The sequence below is a fragment of the Chelmon rostratus genome, chromosome 5 (assembly GCF_017976325.1).
Source record: "Chelmon rostratus isolate fCheRos1 chromosome 5, fCheRos1.pri, whole genome shotgun sequence".
Taxonomy (NCBI): Eukaryota; Metazoa; Chordata; class Actinopteri; order Chaetodontiformes; family Chaetodontidae; genus Chelmon; species Chelmon rostratus.
Window position 1 is genome coordinate 2,621,504 of NC_055662.1, and position 22,489 is coordinate 2,643,992.

General features: G+C 41.4%; 1 protein-coding gene across 2 annotated transcripts; it reads right to left on the reverse strand.

Annotated features, from left to right (window-relative positions):
• Nucleotides 1-524: 524 nt before the first annotated feature.
• stxbp1b (syntaxin binding protein 1b) lies at nt 525-22,257 on the reverse strand. Of its 2 annotated transcripts, XM_041936687.1 has the most exons (20): nt 22,160-22,257; nt 16,348-16,397; nt 16,134-16,215; nt 14,366-14,442; nt 14,103-14,181; nt 13,321-13,424; nt 11,250-11,398; nt 10,868-10,952; nt 10,324-10,454; nt 9,895-10,002; nt 9,625-9,685; nt 8,845-8,910; nt 8,579-8,659; nt 8,203-8,341; nt 7,831-7,940; nt 6,788-6,889; nt 5,536-5,621; nt 5,205-5,359; nt 4,353-4,476; nt 525-1,490 (listed from the first exon to the last, which is right to left on the reverse strand). In XM_041936687.1, exons 1-19 carry the CDS (start codon nt 22,194-22,196, stop codon nt 4,367-4,369), a joined length of 1,812 nt encoding a protein of 603 aa, XP_041792621.1. In that variant the 5' UTR covers nt 22,197-22,257; the 3' UTR covers nt 525-1,490; nt 4,353-4,366. The 2 variants fall into 2 exon arrangements, with proteins under 2 accessions (XP_041792621.1, XP_041792622.1); XM_041936688.1 differs by lacking the exon at nt 4,353-4,476.
• Nucleotides 22,258-22,489: the final 232 nt, after the last annotated feature.

Genomic DNA, 22,489 nt, shown 5'->3' on the forward strand with positions numbered 1-22,489 from the left:
TCACTACATTTCATAGCTAGATAATGTGCTACACTTAAATGACAGCTTACTATCAAATTTGGTCCCCCCAGTGGAGGCGTGGGACCAATGCCTAATTTGCATTGGTCATCCAGACTTGGCCAGTGTGTGGATTAAAAACACTGACCTGCATTTAGGATAGTGAATCACTTTACTTTTGACACTTTCTTCATATTTGACCTATTCATTATTACTTTTATTGTATGATATGAGGACAGACAGTGTCACATGCTGTACAGATTGTAAAGCCCTTTGAGGAGTGTGAGTGTGATTATACTATATAATAAAACTGATTCTACTTAAACTAGAATAAAGATTTGAATATTTTTTCCACCACTAAAAGTTACTGCCTGCAGCATAGTGTATGCTCAACCTTGTACTTCAGAGAGCTCATAACTGTTTCATACTCACTTTGACCTGACAGGGGGGAGCACAGAGTTAAACGAAAACTAAATGAAGAGTTTAATGGAAGCCACTTTATTAGCTTAACGCAGCAAGTATTGTTCACTGATGTGGACATGAAAGCACAGACTTGTCATAACACTGACATCTCTCTTCATACACAGTGGATTACTAGGTAAAGAGAATCACAGTACAACAACAACCAATGACAACATTATGGTCCAACACAGGGAACCGAAAGGAAACTGAATCTCTAAAGGAGAAACGGCCAAAACACTGATTACTATTGAGATAATGCACAAGAGACAATCCAACTATACTGTATTTTTTTTCTTTCAAAACGCTTGATCTACAGCTAAATATAGCATCAGAGTGGCTTTAGGTTGGCATTTCCAAGGTCAAACACATCATTGTAAATCTGATGATTTGTACAATATAGCATGGTTGCAATGTATGGAAAGCACTACATACAAACTAGCATGGCTCGACAAAATAAAAGAAGAAGAAGGTTGTGTATAATACAATAGACGTGAATACACAGACAATGTGTCAAATCCACAAGAGTTCAATGAGAAAGACCGTGTTGTTCTTACAACTGTAAAGCAGTGATTAATTGTCCCAGTGTAATCTTTAACCAGCTTTCATTTATAGCCCATAATCCCTGAATCGCTTCCAGTCAACTAAACTAATTCCCACACGTTACCTTTCCAATGAAATAAACATCCCACAATATACATTATACAACGTTCAACACAAATCCAAATCTCCTCCAAAAAACTTTGATCAGCATCAACACAGTCATGTCATTCAACACATGGTGATGTGATTTAAAACACAGTTTGGTTTATGAGTTAACAGCAACTGAGTCATATACAAGATCAGATGTATATTTAATGTGTTGTGTCTGGGCGAGGAGGGGGGGTGAGGAGGAGGAGGAGCAGTCAGTTTGCTGTTACTGCTGGATGAGGGCTGAAGAGGAGTTACAGGAGCTTCTTAACTGGTCTGCTCATCTTTCTCCAAGTCTTTGAGGGCTTTTAGAAGGCGAGAAGGGGTGAAGATTTCAGTTGATCCTGGAAGACACAAGACGATGTATGATCAAATCTCAGAATAATGACCATGTTTTATTGGTCAGCTCAGATTTTTTTATCTTTTGGGTTTGGTTATCATTCCTGTCAGCAATAACATGATTACAGTAACCACGTTCATTGCTGAGAACAACTCTGAGAACACAGTGCCATGGCAGATATGTTTTAACCAGTATCTTTTGCAGTTACTTCCATATTGTCCATATAGCACGAGCATAATAAGGTAGTTTCTGAGGACCCACAGTTACAAGCTGACGACCTGCTTCAGCTTTGACCCACTGTACTTGCGCACAGTCTTCCAATGAGGGATTATTAGCAAGGTTTCAGGTGTATTCACTTTCAGTTTTAACTCCAGTTAAAGTGGTTAAGATCATTTGTATAAACTGTCAGCTTTTTTACAGCATGTCATGTTTCTTCAACTTTGACCAACAGCATTTACCAAACTAACTGCAAAATGCTTATCTTTTAATATTAACCCTACGCATGGCCTATTTGACACACAGCTCATTGAATATTCCATTAATGCATTGTACTATTTTAACAAATTCTGATGAATTATTGTCACTGGAGTTTTTGCTCAAATCTAAGTCCTATACACCCCCTGCAGGATTCAGCCGATAAATGCAAAGGACTGTGCAGCTATGGTGGAAGTATGAGCTCTCTGAGCTTCTCTTCATTATATTCTGTTGAATTGTTGTTTAGCTTACTTAGGTACCGCACAGTGACCATCAGTAGTTCCTACTTTACCTTCATTTAGAAAACCCTAATTATACTGCATACATAAACCTTAGTTGTTGGTGCTGTCAGGTGGAACAGGGAAGTTGGTCCCTGGCACCTTATTCACCACCTCAAGCCACGAAAGATTGCATCGTCTAATCTGAAGCACTGACTACCTCTAAAAGTCTGATCCCGACATAACTGTATCTAGTTTCAGCAGGTTTTGTAACCTACCTCCACCTCAATGTCAGTAAATCTGTATCTATGTGTGTTTTAATAGAGATCCAGACCCAGATGTTAAACTGTTGCAACAGGGAGACTTTCAATAGTTCAAATATTTATAAATTAATAGATCCACAACTCATATTAAAAATGTAAGTGAACAAAGTTGGGGACAGAACCAAATTCAATCTGAAAACTGTTAGTCAGCCTTTTCCTATCAAGCAGCACATACCAGTAAAATTATAACCACAGGCCTAAGAAACATCACACCTCTCAACCCCTGACACATGGTTCATTTTGCTGTCTTGGCTGGTCAGTGATAAAGATGACAATAATGCAATTTACATATAAATAACTTTGTGTATAAAGACTGATAGATAAATCTCTTTCAGTTTAACATTCAGCCCTTTACCAACAAATCGGCATGCACGACATTCTGAGACTATGTTACAGTGACATTTCTTCCTGTAAGGTCGTGGCTGCACAGGGGAAAGAAAAGTGGTAAAGATTTGTTTTGGAGAAGGGAGATACAAAAAGGAAGACAAAGAACGGATCACGATGGCCCTGGAGGGTATGAAAAGGGAGGTGAGGTACAACACAACACCACAAGTCTGACAGGAAGACGCATAAAGAGAAAAAGATAACAATAAAAGGTTTTATTCAGAAACTGAGCAACAAAGGTGAAATCAAAAGTTATGGATCACTGCTATATTGAACTGTGGTTTGAGGGAAATTAACCCCCCAGGCTTGATAAAACTTCTCAACAATCCTACTGATAAAAAAAAAGAAAGGATCTTACACTACTGGCAAGGTTGTTTTTGTGATTAACAAATTTGACATTTAAAATCAAAGACAAATATTTTCCATTAAATCAGGAAGTCACACAATGTCCTCACTCAAGGTGAGTGGATGTTCTGATCAACTTATGAACTATGACGTTTCCATATCAAAGCCAGGCCTGAGTAACTGCCCAACACTGTGAAACCACAGGGTTGTCCCTCTGGGGAAGGTGAATTCTGTAGGTTTGTGGCTCTTTGTTGAACTTACCTGTGAACAGGAAGCACTGTTTTATGTGTCACAGGCTGTGGTGCTACTGCTATTATATTGGCATATTTTCTCTTTTTTTTTTTGGCTGTTACTGTGCTAAGTTAGCATTATTTGAGCACAGGCCCTGGGGTCCATGGGTCACAATGCAAAATGACCACAAAGAGATGAAAGCCACTACAAAGAGATACAAAACAAGTACAAAGAGATGCAAATGACTGGGTGTCTTGCTCCTATGCAGGAGGGGTGGGCAGCCTTTTATATATCTGTGCCCAGATGTCCACTGTGTCATAATCCATCCATGGTTTGTAATGATTTATAGATCGATCGATTCCACACATGAATTCCTCTGTGTGGCCGAGCACTCTACTTTTAAAAACTTACAATGTAATTCCTGTAATAACTGTGTAGGGTCACAATAAGCATGTAAAATGAAATACGCATACTGATGATGCTGTCACAAACATGACACAGGAGCCAATAGATGCAGATTGTATCAATGGCCAATCACAACATTCGGTGGATGTGAACGTGAAGGATTGCAGTCTTGAAAAATTACTTAATTTTTCAGACACAATCAAACATCAGAAAGCCATTCAACTATACATGTACATACAGCACACTTAGCTTGTCTTGTTGTGCTCTATATAACTGTTGCATATGGAACATGCTAATACAAAGACATGACACATGAGGACCACGGTCAGTTTCTTCACAAACAATAAGGCAGCATTTGAGTGTCAGTGAAAATCACTCACAACAAATCCTGCAGGGATCACTGGTTGAAAGGTAAGACAACAGGCAGGTGGGCTGGCACGGGGCAACACAGGGATTTACAAATCACATCGCTACTTGTGTATTTACTTCCAAATGTGTTTTCATTGTGCAGGCGGCTCCTCTGTCTCCTCTGGTGCAGCGTTGGGGTCCAAGAAGTCGGGGTGCTGGAGTTCCTTTAGGTACTTAGGCGGGGTGAGAATGTGAGTGGAACCTACCAGGGACAAAGGCCTGGAAGGTCAGCAAGGACTGAATTCTGGATGAAAGCTAGTTCATAACATAAGATACACACTGGACTGGTCGCAACAAAAATCCAAATTCACAGAGGTCTTGACTGAAAAGTTCTCAAATGCCGCCAGATAAGAGGTCAGCATGGCTACAGGCTTAAAGAAAGATGAATTATGGATGATTTTGCAGATTCGGGTGTTCTCTCCTCCTTCCTGTACCTGACACTGTGTCCATTCCCGGAGAGTCACAACAACATATCAGCTCTCACAGAGAATGTGATTAATGCCATTTCACAGGAGTCAAGCTCTGCTGAATCAGCAGCACAGAGAACTTAAATATGAGATTTCAAAACAGACGCATCAGCAACATCCAAACACTCCAGTTTTTATCCATCAATAGCAGGACATCACCAAGTCAGGCTGTACAAACAATGCTTTTGTCAGTCAATATATGTTATACATATACAAAACATATGTCATGTTATGAATACTAGATCACAGAGAGCAGCATGGCAAATTCGGCAGTTTAACATTTAGCAAAGATGATCCTTTGAATAAAAACTACATGTCATAATACTGCATTGTGACTGTGTGAAAGTGACATTTAGTAGTATGACAAAATATCAAGGGGAACTCGACTTGACTTGATTTAGTGTTGAACTTGTTCGGGGACTTGCAAAAAGACAGATTTAGAGTTTCCGTCTGGTGAACTCACCGATCAGGGCCTCCCACTTGCCATTGGCCTGGGTGACCTCATACACGCAGCGCATCTCGCTGTACATCATCCCTCCAATAATAAAGACGATGATCCTCGGCCCTGTCTTCATCTCTGTGGGACCCCTGTTCTTGTGCCAGTTACCATAGCGAGCACTGCAAGGTGTGAAACAAGGATATAGATAAACATTTTCTGCACACATTGAACAGTAGTGATTTTTTCCTTTGAGTCAATATTGTAAGACTCTTATTTAAAACGATAAAGATGAAGGCATTTATTGAAGCAACGTGTTAGCTGAAGTGTGGCCAACATGCACTAAAAAACTACAAACCTTGATGGAGCGCTGGCTTTGGCAGATACTTGTCGCTGGGAAATGTACGGGTACTGCTTAGGATCAAGTTTGTCCTCGATGGCATCCTGTAGGTACAAGTTACAGTTACAGCAAGCATCAGAAACAGCCTCACGTTCAGTTCTCCCACCATCTAAAGCCACAGCCAGACAGTAATCAGATTACAGGGAGAGGTGGGGAAATACAATTCACTGCGCTTGTCTGTGATTTACCTCCTTGTTAAAGACGGCATTCTGGCCATCATGAAACTACAGGACCTGGTCTATAATAGACATGAACACTCAGCAGGACAAGGCCATAAGAGAGTGCCTGCCTGTAGCTGACATCACAACAACGCATTCCATGAGCTCTCGCTGTCCTGTTACCCTGCTAGGCAGCTGGATTTGACGGATCACATGAGATCACATGAGATCACATGAGATCACATGAGATCACATGAGATCAAGCAACATCACGCAAGCCAAGAGTCCACCCATCAATCCATTTGTGACCAAACCATAGTGGTCCTATGTGTTGACAGCAGCCACTGTTCATTTGAGAGTATTTTGTCACTCAGAGAAGAGTAAAGAACAACACTACAGGCTGCTCGCAGCGGAAAGATGTTTTGGCTCTTGTAACTTCCTTGTAACTAAAGGACGACTTCCAGATGGTTCTGTGTCATCATCAGGTTAGCTCTCCTGATGGCTTCCACTTTTTCTGTCGTTATATTGATTCCCAAATAGCAGTCTCAGTCCATCACATTAGCAAGAACATTTTTGACTGCAAAATACAAGGACGAAAATGTACCCTTATACGCACTCATATGTAAATCGTTCAACCTCCCCTTAAGAAATAAACCCTGTTCCAATAGAGCTTAAGACTCGTTTATAGGAGGTGGACTTGTGAACATAAACATCACAAACATCCATCTTATTGAATATGTAATGATTTTAAAATGTTTCAATTAGAGAGCAAAGCACATAAGCAAAAATCAATAATATCAAGGAAGTTATGCTTTCTTCAACAAAAGAGTTTGTATGAATGTATGAATAAAAAATTTCACAAAAATGACATTTTAGGAATCAGCACTTAGAGCAGAATTGTTTTTAAAATGTTATATCACAATGTTGAAATGCTGTTACTGTAAAATGTGTCTCTGTAGTGGTTAAAGATAATGCCCTAGTCCCTTATATTAGTATGTAGTCATACAGCATACTGCATGGCAACGCTGGGTAATGTAACACATGAGAAGCACCTCGATGAGATCCTTTATGAGAGGAGTCCACCTGGAGAGCTGGTAGGTCTGCTCACTGACTCGCTCCTTACGATCGGGCTTCTTGGCTTTCTTCGGGGCGCCCTGTGAAGAAACGACAGCGATCAGCCGCTTTCACAGCTCATACAGCAGCTCATCAAGTCACAATTAAGGAGTGTTTTAGTGTGTTCAGTTTAAGTTACTTGAAAACAAACTGGGTGTTGGAGGCACACATCCAGCCACAAACCATGCTCTGACAGTGAAAGCTCAGGTTGCTGTTAGAGTGGGTCCACTGAGGGTTGACTGAGCCCACCACAAAAACACGGCCTGGTGTGTTTTTTCTGTGGCCACTGCACAGTTTGGCGTGCCTACTATTAGCCAGCATGTGAATACAGTTAATTAGCAGGGTCCATGTGTGGGTTTCATGTGTGCAATTCACTGTGGCAGAGAATCAGGGGCATCATTGGGCAAAGTTTCTTACTTAGAAATGGCCACAAAATTTAAAAAAAAAAAAAAAAAACACCAGAAAACTTTAAGGTTGGTGCTTCTGTTGTTTTGTTGTGGTATTTGGTGATATTCGATATTTTCTCGTTGTCGCTTGAAAAGACCGAACCAACAGTGAATGCATCCTACTAACTACTACTACAACTGAAGTATTGTGTCTGTATCAAAGCCATAGAGCTCTATCATCGTCAAAAACATCAATGAATCACATGCTGCACTGAGTGGCATGTTCCTTCATTACCACTAAATCCCACATACACTGTCCTGCTTCCAAGGATGAGTCATTCTGAAAATGTATGTTGTGTGTAATCTGTACAACAGTAATTATTGTGTTTGTATGTAGGATCCCATGTTGTTTCTACAATTTAAACATTTTAGATAATGATAAATCTCAAATGAGTTCTGCATTTGGAATAGCACCCTGAAGAACCATGCTACTGTATTATGCATAATAGGAAGTAGGAAGAAAGGTGTTTCATGTCATGATTCAGGTTCATATGGTCCATGAGGAGACATCGAGGTTCCGGGCCAGGACAGCTCACCTCGGAGACAATGGGAACGCCCAAGTGGGCCATGTTGGAAATGATGTCACTGTCCTCTGGTGGGATGTTAGCATGCTGAAGGAGCTTACACAGGTTCTCCTCAGTCACACCTGACATACACATAAACAGGCACAAACACATGCAGCAAAGACTTTCAGGTCATGCAACACACACATGCATGAGAGCATGCACATTACATACAAATACGAGGAAACTTGAGGATGCATTAGGAAGAAACCAAATAATAAAATATGAATGCATACATATTCAAGAGTCTAAAAAAAGATGCTGAGTTTTCTGCATTTTTAGTGTAGGATTATCCTAATGTAATTAGTAGAAATGGCAGAAATAACAGGACAGTGGACATCTGACCGTTCTTCAGGAAGATGTAGAGCAGGATGATGCGGATCTTGTCAGACACGCTGACATTGGCATCCAGCAGAATAGGAACAATGAGCCTCATGGGATCCTTGATCTTCTCTCCCTCTGCGTCTATGCCCATGGCCAGATCCTTAAAAACAGTGGAGGAAAATAAACTCTCAATACTGGTCTGAATTTAATTCATCTAGCTATTGTAAATACTTCTTTACAAATATGCTCTATACTGCATTTGTTTGACAAGACAGCATGAAAATGTTGTTGCTGAATGTGAGTGAGCTTTAGATGTGGATTTCTGTCCCTCACTCTCCACATGAGTAAATATTGTAGGGACAGAGCTAACTATGGCAGAGGTGCCTGTGTGATTTACTTGTTCTACACGACAGAGTTTGTCCACAGTGCCTTGGTAGCGGTTCATACAGTCCTCAGCCAGGTGGAGATGGGTTGAATACTGAGGTCAGAGAGGAGAGATGCTGTTAGTGAGCTTCACACGGAGAATCAGGTGCAATCAGATGGAAACTAAACTAAAAGAAGCATGTTTCTCAGCGTCCCATGGTGCTTTGGATGAAAACAAATACTACTAAATACAGTCACACGACCTGCTGTAACTGCACAGATGTACAGTAACAGTCCTACCTTGCTGAGCTCTTTCTGATACTGAGGCATCTTCTTCAGCATTTGAGCCAGTTCCTTCATGGTGGTCTGAAAGATCAGCATTAATCAGCATTCAATTTTATCAGTTTTTGATTTCATATCACCACAATTTGATGTGCAGCTTCATTTCAGTGAGTGTGTCAGACATGGCCTTCAGCAGGTTCCAAATAATAATAATCATGATAATTATGACAAAGCAAAGGTGCATTAAAATGATCCATGTGTCATGTATTTCACTTTAGTTCTTTGTTGGACTTCATAAGCATTAAGAGTCATGTCTGTGTCCACCTGATGAGCATGTATCTGTCTCTCTTTTAGCTCTGTGTTTGGTTTCCACCAGCTCCTGAGAAACATCTGACTCAGTGTTCAGCAGCTAGTCTGTCTCTCTGTGTGTGAACAGGTCATGTTCAGTGGGTTTTTCGAGCTGCCTGCTGTGGCTGAAAAGGATCCTGTAAAAATCCGAGGGGAGCTACATGCTCAGGTGATAACTCTCTGTGGGTTCATCACTACAAGCGACCCCTTTCACACTGATATTTGATACACTGTTATCTGAACATGCTGATTACAGCCACATGGTATATCTAACAATAATTTTTTTCCCTCTTACTGATTCAGTGTCTTCAGAAATATGCTTTCTTTTACTTTACAAAGTACAGCAGAGTACTTCTCCTTCCACCACTGTGTGACCATGTGAAGGGCAGTCAGAGCTGAAAGACAGTAACAGATCCTGAAACCAGAGCAGAGTGTCAGCGTGTCCTCTACCTTTTCTCCAGTGTTCATCTTTTTGCTGGAAGAGAATTCTTTCAGAGAACGAGTCACGGCCCTGCGCAGACGAGTGAGACAGAGACAGAAAGGATGAGGAAGGTCGGGTGAAATGAGTTGAAATGGTTGTCTCCACGGAGGAGGAGAGCAACAACACTCGGCGACAGCTTTGTGACAGAGCTGCAGGTCTCTGACGGAGGACGTTGCTCCTGTGGTTGTTTATCCGTTCCGTGACTGCGTATGTGAGATTGCAGAATCAAAGTCACTTACGTTGACACCTCGGCAATGTGTTTGTGTCTCAGAGTCAGCCACAGGTCGTCATCCTCATCCAGCACTACCTCCTTCATTCTTGTCTCTCCCATCCCACTGGTCTCAAACCTGACGGAGAGGGCGAGAGACATTTACAGACTGCGTGTTTGCATCAAAGAGAGTCTGTTAAAGCAAATACAAAACTATGCCAGTGGGAATGAAATGTTTCTCTGCTGAAAATTGGCACACAGACTTAATGTGATTTTTGGGAGTGAAGGGTTGGATCAAACCCACAGGGCCACGCTGCCACCACTAAAATATAGAAATATATAACCCACACAAAGGGAATCACAATAATCAACAAACTATCAAAAAAACTGAGGGGAGTTTTTTTTCACTGAGCTCAGTGACTCCCCGCAGCTGTCAGACCTCCATCAGTTGCATCTTTACCTGTAGACGTCATTCTCGACACCCAGCAGGTCATAGGCCATAGCCTGCAATGTGAGCTCATGCAGGAGAGGCGACACAGGATCAAAGCCGCGATCCAGAATGAGCAGCTGGGTACGACACTTGTCTGGACCCTAGAGGCATCAGAGCAGACACAAAACGCTGCGCACTGAGGGCTGATATTTTATTCTCTGAACTCACAGCTCATCATTCAATATCGCCAAGTTACACATCATCCAGTTAACTGTAGTGTGTTCATTCTTCTAACCACACTTCAGGTATCTACACTACCTCCAAACCTTTACGTAAAACACAACATTACAGCTGCTGAATAAAAACAGCATTCAGTGTTGAGTGTTTATGTTTGAAACACATCCATTAGGTCACACTGTATATGACATTATGAGTGCTGATAGATGCACACTGTCACATTTGAAGAGTACTACTGTACTTTCCTGACTAGACAAAATGTCCTGCCATGGTGAACTGTCACTGATGAGTCTGGTTCTAACCAGTAGGAATTAGTCATGTAGCTCCACTCTCCTACCTCTCCCATGGTGGGGTCATCAGCCTTGTAACCGTCCAACTTCTCCTGAAGCATCTGTGCCAGAACTGCACAGTCTTTGTACTCCCTGAACCAGCACACAAAAGAAGTTGTGATTTTACATTAACTGTGTAACAGTCAGCAGTTTAATTAAGGTCAATCAAGCCACTCTGGATGTATAGAATGTATAGCAGTGTCTTGTACATGTGAGCTACTGTAAAAAAAAAACAGTGTGTTAAGAGATTTGTCAAATTTCAAATTTCTCTTATGTGGGAGCTTTTACAGGATTGGGGGGGGGGGTATTCCCAAGACAAATGTCAATACAACTCGAGGTCTGGTCCTGCAAAACTGTACTACTGAAGTGGGTTGCTCCTGCTGGTCTCACCCTCTGTATCGGACTCCAGGATACTCTTTGAGAGTGGCACAGAGGGTGGCGAGCTGCTCAGCACAACGCTCCAGCATGTTGTTCTTCACGTCAGCCTTGAAGGGGCTGTAGAAGTCCTGAAAGGCATCCACTTTATCCAGGGAGAAGACCTGGCAGACCACACCAAGCCAGACAGAGGACATGACAGAGAATCAACATGAGGCCCAATCTCAGCTTTATTCCTGTTCCCAGCTTTTAAACTGATTAATGCAACTGGCTGCCAATGGGGAGACCTCACCTTAACCTGAACTGCTGCAAAACAAGGATGTCTTTATTTAATTAACAGGTATGCATTAAATGAGGTTTTCTAACTAGATTTGGGAACAAAGAACACACCTTGAACATATCCCAGTTCCACACAAAGGTATTTAAGCTCACCTGACCCCCTTTGACTCAGTTTTGGCATCCCTGCCCTGAAAACCGCCTTTTTCTTTTCTCTCTCTCTTGTCTCTTTTGTCTGAACACAGGAACCACAGGGAGAACTAACCTGAAATCCTCAGCATCCTAAGAGATGCTCCCCCACCCAGAGTCTCCACTCCCCACGGTTCCCTCCTGTTTCCCCGCTACCAGCTGATACCAGTCCATCATCACACTCCTCCATTCATCCTTCCACGACCTGGATTTCTCCCTTCATCTTCTCACCCCTCTCCTTTCCTGTCCTTACCCCTTCATCCCTCCCCCTCATCCCTAACCCGTCACTCTACTTTCCTCCCTTCAGACTTGTACACATCCCTCCCTCATCATCTCGGCTCTCCTGCAATAAACTATTCTAAATCCATATCTATTGGCGTGATCTTCATTAGTGAATATACTTTATTATCCTCAGTACATTATAATTATTATACTCAGCTTTGAGAAAGATTTTAGAAATAGCACTGAATAGCTGACACTAATTAAACCCTTTTCCACACACTCTGTGTATATATGCACCCATCTGCTACTGACTCCATCTGATCATAACAATCCTTGTGCCTTATCTTATCTGTGCTCCCATTGGCTGCAGAGTCTGAGCTTTGGTTCCATCAGCCAATGAGGTAACGGGATGAGTGGAGAGCGGTGGCGTGGGGCTGAAAAGATGTGTCCCTCCCTCTCAGGATTAAGACTACAGGACAACAGCAGAGGATTGACGGCTAACGCTGATCCAACACAAAACACTGTTGGTGTGGTCCTCTTCTTCTGTTCCCCCCTCTGGTGAGGAACTATTTCAGTGCCAGGGGCGAGGTGGGGAGGAGGCATCAATGTTCCCTAATTGTGCATTAGAAAGGGATGCCCCCGTATATCTAACTGAGCCTTTTCATTCAAAGTTGTCAGTCCACTTAGCCAACAGAACATTGGTCCTGGACTATTCTGCTGAAGAATACTTTAAGTAATTCCAACATTTTTTAAGTTGACAGGAATCAACAATATCCACCAACTGTGACACAACAGGGTTAAAGCATGGTTAAAACTGTGGAACTAAACAACCCTGTTAAATATGCTGTAATCAATATAAAGCACACAAAGCTTTGGCATGTTCTCAGGTTCTACTGATTTGGTTCAGTCTCACTGCTCTCTGCTGCTGTTTTCAGCAGCAGAGAGCTACAGTAGCTACAGTGCTAGATACAGTAAGGAGTTGGTTGAGACCAAAGCTGTGGATCCCAGGAGGTCTCACTGACAAATTCAAATAGAAAAAAACTATTTTTGGACAAGATATAATGATTTAAAAACTCATTTGTCTTGCATGTTTCCTTTGCATTATGGGTTGCTTGAATTTAATACAGTTTTATTTTTATCTTGGATTACGATATGTGGATATACCTCAGGTTTTTGGCTAATCTCATTTCAGATCCTACCGCCCAGCTGTAGTTCACACACAGGATTCAAATTATGCATTAAGAATACCCTCCACAACAGCTCTCCATGAAAACAAACACCATCCAAAGCAACAAGAGAGAGACAGTTTCCTCTGCAGGAAAGACTGGATCCATCATATCTGAGGTAGATGATTATGAGCAGTTGACCTGGTCTAATCCCAGTCTAGACAGTGTCTTACCTGAGATTCATAGGGCAGAAAGGCGATGTGGATCTCGGTCAAGGCCTTCATGGCTTTGGAGGCGCGCGATTTGGTCAGCAGTCCAAACAACGAGTCTGGGATTGCTGCAGATTGAAAAAAACATGGTGACTGAGTGAGATAGATAAAAGCTAGATAAAAGAATATCAATGTTGTGACAGTATTGAAGTATTGAATGTTGTTCTCTAAAAGGGAAACCAGTATTATACACAAAGGTCACTTCAGTAGTCACAGGGAGTGTCGTGTCACTCTTGTGGCTCTACAGGAACTTTCTGAAGTCTGAGAAAAAAACAACCCTGATGGCGATCAGTGATCTCATCTTGGGCTGGAAGACAGATTTACAATTACAAGAAAAGTAGGAGCAATATCGCTAGATGGAAGTCACCTCGAGCTGTTTGACGGTTCTCACTTTTCCTGTTATGAAGGGAATGTGTTAGTGTGTTGCTTAAAGTTAGTTGAGACATGAAATAAGACCCAGAGATGCAGTCTGAGTAACAGATTAGTGAGTTAGAAGGGTTATCAGACACCAAAACACCACACAGGGCTTTGTAATACTATGAGGAAGGATTTTACAACTCTGGAGAATTATCACAGACTCAATAACTTTATCTTTCATCACAGTTATTTTCAGGTAAACAGTATATATAACCTGCTCATGTTACAAATCTCTGAACATTACACACATGTTCAAGAAGTCTCTAGATCAACTCTGAGTTTGTAAATGTTCCATCTGTATTTTGTTGTTGTGGAATGGATTCACTTACTGTCGGTGAAGAAGACGTGAGCTGCTCGGTACCTCGGAGACTGTGGGTCTCTGAAGTCGTCAATCAGACCCTCAACAGACTGAGAGAGCAGAGAACAGTGTTTTAGTTACAGCTGTGAATGTGAAAGGCCAACTAACCATAACATTTCTTAGTGGCTGGACAACACTGCAAAATACTATAGAATGAAAAATGCCAATGAGACGTCAATGAAAGACTGTATGTACTGCGCCATAACATTTTCAACAAAGAGCTACATCACTTACCTCATCTGAGGGTGTGATCAGGTAGATGGCCTCCATGCTGGGCAGGGGCTCACGCCGCTTGGTTATGTCTTCTACAACTGGAGAGTACAGGCAAACAGTAATAATCAATTCTCATGTCTTGGCTTGATTAGACGAGAGCTATGATCTCCAACTTGAAGCTTGTAGGAATATCCCTGATCTCTGGTCAGTGTTTATTTAGAATAGGGACTGAACTGTCCTTGACTCACGGCAAATGTCGTAAGGTTTTCATTTCTCAAAACATGAACGAATGCTGGAGGGATACAATCACTCTCTGTGTCAAATGTCAGATCAAGTTTTGAAATATTATTTCTCTGTTGAGTTCTCTGAAAAGTAGGCTTCATACTTCTATATAGTAGCAGTAAGTCAGTGCCAGTAATGTATGTAAATGTGTAAACATGTTGGCATTGTAGTGATTCAGCCTTTAGTTTAAGAGTTGCTTAGGGCTGGACTTTAGTCTCTCCTGTATTATTGACAAACATGTGTAGCATGTATGCAACATGTATGAGACCCTGAAATGAAAGGAAATGAGTTACATCCTTTGTTTTCAGAAAAGGTTCATGGAGGGAAACATCAGTTATGTATTGTAGCTCCAGAATCTAGGAGTAAAGGCATAGCCCTCGAAGAGCTGTCATTGTTGGGTTCATACCTGCACACATGCACAGTCATGAAGATTTTTATTTTGTGCCGTTGTGCTTGTACGGAGCCCCCTCAGGTCCACCCTTGCAGTATATATCACCTGCATGCCATGAGCTCTGTGCCTGAAATTCAGCATTTCTTCAGCTAATGCTAAACTAAACAGTGCTATATATTTTATTCTGTATCATTTTTATTGTCTTTCTTGTTCTTTTTCTGTCTCTTTTTTATTCTTGCTGTCTGTAATAACTTGTTTTGATCTTAACTTATCTTTGCCATTGTGTGCAGGCGTAGCCCTGTAAGAGCTGTTGCTGTTGGGTTAGGGGTGAGGCTGATGTAGTCTGTGGCCCACTATGATACCAAGGCCCACAAGCAGACGACATACACCAGGTCACCACCCCACAAGTGAGAAGCACAATAAAGCAGGAGGTATGGGCTCTGTCATGGCGATTGACCATGTCAGGCCCTTTGTGGAGAAAACACACCTGCTGCTGCAGGAGAAGGGGATGTTGCAGATCACTATTAACATGACGGCATTAGAGAACCTCCTGTTTAGTGTGTTTTTTCAAATCCCTGACAGGTAAGTGAGGGAGTGAGAGGGAGACAGCGAGGGTGCAGCATCTGTGTGTGCTCACCAAACCAGCACCATAGCCAGAGACACACAGAATTTAGGCGAAGGATTTAGTTGATGGATAAACTGTTTGCATGACTGCACAATACCACAGATACAAGATATTCATCTTAACAATTCACTCTTGGAAATGATGAAAACAAAGTATGTCTTTAAAGCGACCCTTTCATAAATACACATGAAAGACATTAAAAATGATACATTTACTCTCTATGAGCTGATGTGATCCACTGTTTTAACACAGCTTCTTTCCACGTTCCGTGCATGAATATTCATAAATATTTCATCTGAATTCATACTAGAAATTAATCATCCACATGGTGGTGGGTATGAATAAGCCATTTTAGCTTAACTGAATTTTACCTTGACTAAATTTTATTAAACTGACTTCAAAAGTACAACTGAAGTGAAGTGAAGTGAAGTGAAGTGAAGTGAAGTGAAGTGAAGTGACGTGACGTGACGTGACGGGGTGGTTTTACTTACTGGTGATTCCCTCTGACATGATGTCTGTCATCTTACAGCAGGAGGAAACCATCCTCATACTCAGCTTGTCCACCACCAGTACCTGTAACACAGCCACACACAGCAGGGGCCTTCATAAGGATTTTCTTTTGATATCTTCAGTGATTTTATTCACATTCAGTGTCAGGATCACTGGGAATGATGCCAAACATGATCAGAATAACAGGACCATTACCTTCCATTTTCCTTTTTCTCTTGCTTTCTTGATGACATCATTCATTATCTCTGTAAAGAAGGAGAAATGTGATTACAGTTCACAAGACTTCACAAAATCATGCTGAACTGTTTCGTGTTGGCATCATTTTTTGGTTTCTCATCAACTACTGAGTGTATGAACACGAAAATAAAAATGTGAAAATGCAGACTTGATATGATGTTTGATTGTATGTGAGGTAGTTTGACTAAAGCTGCCCGTGTGTGGAGAAAACCACGCTTTTCCACAACACTTTTACATCATTTAGCAGTTTATTTTGAAAGAAATGTCAACATCCTGATATGAGGCAAGATAAAGCAGATCATCTGAGTGAAGCTTGAGCCATTTCTTTCATTTTTGTCCAGTTTTAATCCTGTTCTCTTGCTGCAGGTATGACAAGTATTGAACTACAAGTAAGCAGAATAACTAAGCAGCAGTCAGCACATCACTGACATGACACTGCTTCTGTAATGTTGTGTTTGAGTTTTATCCAAAGGCTTCCACGGTACTGGGGAAGTGGCAAAAGCCTCATCAGCAGATATCTTAAAAACTTGACAAATAAAACTAACTTCACTTGACCAAAGCTCCACATGTGATGACCCCTGAGCAGAGCCAGCTGCTGACATAAGCAGAATAAGCAAGAGTGGACGCAGAGTCCTGCAGGGGCTCCGGGCAGGGGGGGAGAGAGGACAGGAGAGAGAACGAAAAGTGTTTCCATCAAGCAAGCAATGCCTCGTTGGCTGAGGCTCACACTTGGACCTCTCCACGTTCTTTTTCAGTTAAATACCAGAGGCCACCAGCTGCAGGAACATGTTTGCTGTTGGTGTTTGTTTTTTGATGAACAGTGTGTACAGAATTTTACACACAATGGGGACTTCCATCTGTCCTCCCATGGTAAAAGACCTTCTGTGCTTTAGTACAAGTGTATGTTCTTCCACATAGATTCAGACACATACAGTAAGGTAATATCTCTAATCTCCATTTCCTCTGGACAGTCAAAATAAATTCAGTCAGCTGAATTATTACAGGGAGTTCTCAGTTTATTTAAGTGGCCTCTCTCATAGTATTTACAGTTGTGGCATTGTTGGGCACCTATAAGCTAGAGCTGGCATTGTACCTGAGCCAGCCCCATTTGCTGAAAAAGTCATTGAGATGCAGTCAAACACTCCTAGAAGCTTGGATAATTTTTATTAGGAAACCATTGCAAAATGTATTTTGAGGCAACATTTAAATACACGATCTCTGTTTGCAGGCATTGATATTAGATTTTAAAACACTGAGGGATATTGCATAGATGAGGTGCTGTACCAGAAAAGCAAAGGTTCAATCACTGGTGCAAGGTCCACGTCCAAAAGACGTTGAATGGTTGTCCTGGAAGTTCTAAATTGTCTGTTTTAATAAGCGAGTGTGAGAGCTGCTGAAAACTGGGATCAAATTTCCTGTAAATTTAAATATATCTGGCCAATAGATGTGATTGCGATTCTGATGCTGGCTGTGGTAAAGTTGACTTTAGCACAGCCTAATTAACCCAGAGAGACCCAGGGCAGAAAGAATCTGTGAGCCACTATTGATCTCCCCACTTCTCCCAGCGTCTGCACACTTTGTCTGTGTTAGTTAATAGGAAGGCATTAGTTTGTGGGGACTTGCACGTTGGAAGGTAATAATAACTTGAGTTTATGGTGTTACAGCAAAGAAAGCTGGAAGAATTATTCCATGGATAATGTCAAGTTTCTGACATTTTCTTTGCATCACATGGCAGGAGGATTTAAAGCATTTCATTCTCTCTGTATTGCTAAAAAAAAAAGTTATTTCTGAAATATCAGTTTGTCTGTAAAGTATATCCAAATATCATCTCATCCCCAAATACTGAGCTGTCAGTCACACTGAACACACGCACGGAAATGACACAAGCACACATCTCATGACAACCTGCTTGTGCAAATCCTTTTCCACCAGCAGCAGGAAACAGAGGGACAGATGAATACCATGATCTCTCACGAGGAAACTGGGACATCCCAGACGGAAATAATATAATGTACGCTGTAATATAATCAATATAATCAATAATGGAGGGCTGAACTGATTAGAGACAGAATAATAGGGAGATGAGTCAGCTCCTGAGGTGGGACTCAACCTGATGTTTTTATGACAGATTCCAGCACTTCACAACTTCCTGTCACTTGTGTTGATGAGCAGCGTCCCAGTTTCCCCCACTGGGGGGTTTAAGCCTCTGTCCGGTCTGTCACAGGACATGAAGGGACTCAGTGCTGGGAGGGACGGGCCCACTGCAATCACTGCCTCTAATCTGCTCCCAATCCTCTTACCCCATCCACCACTCCCCACCGCTATTTCTGGGCCGTTTCTGTGTCAGCGGACGTGACATCACAGGGAGGCAGCATCACTCGCTTAGACACACACACACACACACACACACACACACACACACACACAGATAAATACACAGACAGGCAAATAAGTCAACATGTCCTGTTTCCACAGATGGTCAGGGTGACATTTTACTTGAAGAGCTGCTACCAATGTTTGTCAAAGATTTAACATTTACACGAAGGTGGATCAGATATTTCTAATTGCACACAGTCAGCCAGGCCCTGCTGTCTGAGGAAAGCCAGTAATGACAGTAAATGATGTGTAAAGCAGTGAATGGTCCTGTTTATCCAATTATTCAACAGTATTAAGTGGGAGTGCCGATGAAAGCGTAGGACGCCACCTGACGAGCAGATTTCACGGGCGGGATAAACAACAACAGGCTGCTGCTGTGGCAGATAGATGCGTCTAATACGGGTTTATGATGCTGTATCACAGTAACTAGCTGGAACTATGCAGGCAAGCAGCTCCTCTCGTCTGTCAACTCAGCTACACACTGTCAGAAAAATGACGGACTGTCCACTGAGACGTCAAACAGAACTTAAAACATCGTCTGCATTACTGTAACCTGTCCAACCTGCCTCAGACGCTGCTGCGTTCACTTTTCTCTATTATGTAATAAAACCTGCAGTCATGTGAAGGTCCATCTCTGCCAGCAAGAGACAGAGAATAGATGAAAAGAAATCCATGTTGAACAGATAAATACTCTGGCCAAGTCCAAACTCTGACTGGACTTAGGTCTTATTATTTTGACTTATTATATTAAAGCTATCCATTAGACTTAATATCCTGTTCGACCAGTTATCCAATAACGATTGTACACCTTTTTATGTATTTGCCTTACGTCTCTGTTCATTCTGTGTTGAAACATTGGTCTAGTTGCACTAATAAAGACAACAAATCAATCAGTCCAGTCCTTTTTTCCCTATGAAATGTAGTAGGTTGGCAGTGATAATTTTGAAGATCCATCAAAAAAAATGCACTTCTTTTGAAATGTAAAAGCATAAAACATATATAGTTAAGTAAGTATCAGTAAGGTCCTTAACTCCATGGCCATTTTAGGCCTTTTTATTCAGACCAATGTGTCAGGTGAGTTTTTTTTAGTGACAGTTCAAAGGATGGAAAAAAATCTCCTCTTGCTGTCATATTTCTCCATCAGGGCACATTTTAATAATAGTTCCACCATCATCTGTCCTTGAGTGACATTGATCAGGTTCAGCATCATTAAGTGAGCTCTAGTTCTCTTACTTCTGCTCTGAGGCCCAGAGAGAACGCCTTCCATTAGAGCTGTTAGTGACGGATGCTGCAGACGATCTTACACAGCAGGCTCAAAAAAATGTTTGCTGAGCATTCATATGTGACTGTCAAACTGTTCTCCACAATGCTTATGTTCCTGATTATGATCCTGTTTTATGCTGCTGTTGTTGTTTTTGAATATTCTTTGATTATTTTACTGAGGTCCACCTCACTGGTTCAGAGGTGCCTCTTAATCCTAAATGACGTATTCTGAATATTTACCCAGATGATTTTGTGATGTGTAAGGTTCCTGCTCAGTGTCTGTTCTCTGGAGGACAAATGGTGAAACCAACAACCTGTGGAATTTCCCAATGGATGACAGGAATGTGTTTTTACTTTGCTCTTGAAAAGATAAGATATTTCACAAAAGAATGATGGATGAAATGACGTCATCATCTCACTGTCTTCTTTCTTGTAAAAGACAAAAAACATATATTCAATATCAATATTACTGACACAGAAGTGTCACCAACGCTGCAGTTCCTCTCAGCTCTCCACCGCTTTTGTTTAGCCTCTTTAAACTTATCGTTTCATTTTATGGCCAACAGCTTTACTGTTCTGGTTCAGTCTCAGGCACTCTCACTCTCTCAGCTGTTGTCAGCTGTACACTACCTGCTCACCAAACAACAGACACACAAAGTACAGAATCATGTTTTCTCAGGACTTATGGGGGTCAAAACAGAGAAATTTACATCAGGATTTTTGCTACGCCATCTGAAATACAAATATGCAGAATCAGCATCACTGGGGAAAAAAATTAATTAATTAAAAAAATTAATTAAAATGGTTTCTTTATCAAGGTCTAGTTTGTCATTTATGAAAGAGTGAATACTGACCTAATTTAACTTTGCTTTAACAGATGATGAGAGCGCTGAGACTGAAACAGTGACACACTGACGGCCAAAAAACCAAAAACACTGAGCTGGAAGATAAATGCTGCTTATAGCTGAGCAAAGCCGTCTCTTTGGGTCAGTCACTATGAGCAACTTCACTCACATTACATGCACTTATATGATCTATTTTAAAAATAAAAACACTGATTTATGCCACTTAAACTACCAATGCTTTCTCCTCAGGGCGTCTGTGATGAAGACAGGCCACCCTCAGAGACTGAACCTTCACCATTATTCACTGATAATGAAATGAGTGTTAAAGGTATGAATGAGGTATGAATATGTTTTGTAATGTTGTACTTATGAAACTGACAGATACCTGCAGCATGGCTGGATTACCAACTGCCAATTTTCCCCAGTGATGCCTATGAATTTAAGAAACTCTGTAGCAAACTTTTGTGTTTGTTATCAAATTTTGTAATACAATGCCATGCAGTCATCAGTAATAGTTAACTTATTGCTATAAAGTACAGCATGCTGGAGGAAATCCACTTCACCTTCAGTTTGGGAATTGAATTTGTACAAATCTGTCATTTAATATGTGACTTTAGCTTGAGAAAAAACACATGTCAGCAGCACAGGGGAAAGGCCTGCTGCTCTGTGTAATGATGGACTGCTGTGTCCTGATGTTGACACACAGGTGATATTAAAACAAACTACTGCTTAGTTGGAACTGAGGCTGTCACAGTCGGATCGGGCCTCCTCCTCTGAGGATGATGTCAAAGCACTTAATCCGCACAGACAAAGATTAGCGAGGCAGGATTTGCACCAAACCAGGACTCCATGCTCCTGTATCGTATTTCAGACCAACGATGATAACATGTCAATAAACGATGGAATCTTCCACCAACTCCAACAGAGCATCACCAAACAATCCATATCTGTGTAATCCATCTCACTGATAGCATGAAACTGGAGAAATAACCAGTTGGAGAGCTGCGTTCCTCGGATGCGCCCGTGCGTCTTTTGCGCATCGAACGTCCCAAAATAATAAGTTTGACCAAGAGCTGCACTGTCCTCTGTTAACATCGATAATGAGGAGAGTTACATGATGGGCTCATAACTCTCACTGAAGGCTTGGTGATGGGGATAGTCCATCAGGCTACAATACTTTCCATGGCTTTGGAACAATAATCATTACAGCAGCTGCGGGTGGTGTGTCACCATGTTAGCACAACACAAGTAAAAATTAACTTCGAATTAAAATAAACAGTTCTTACTGTCTCCAACAATGGCTTTTAGTCCAAGTGGTGCCATGACGAGCCCTCTGCTGCGCGTCCACCTTTCCACAGAAAATTGACCGGTGCCACAGCCGATATCAAGTCCACAACAATAAGAAACACACTTCCGTTTCAATTATTTACAAAATAAAAGCTTTCCGTTTGGAGTGCATCTGGCAAAAGAAGTAAATAGTACTCAATAAAAAAGTAAAATAAAATAAAAATAAAACAAAATAATAAAAAAAAATAAAACATAATACATTTGTATGCTCATGCTTGACCTTGGGCATGTGTGACAAAATACTACTACTCTACTTTGTAGCTTCTCCC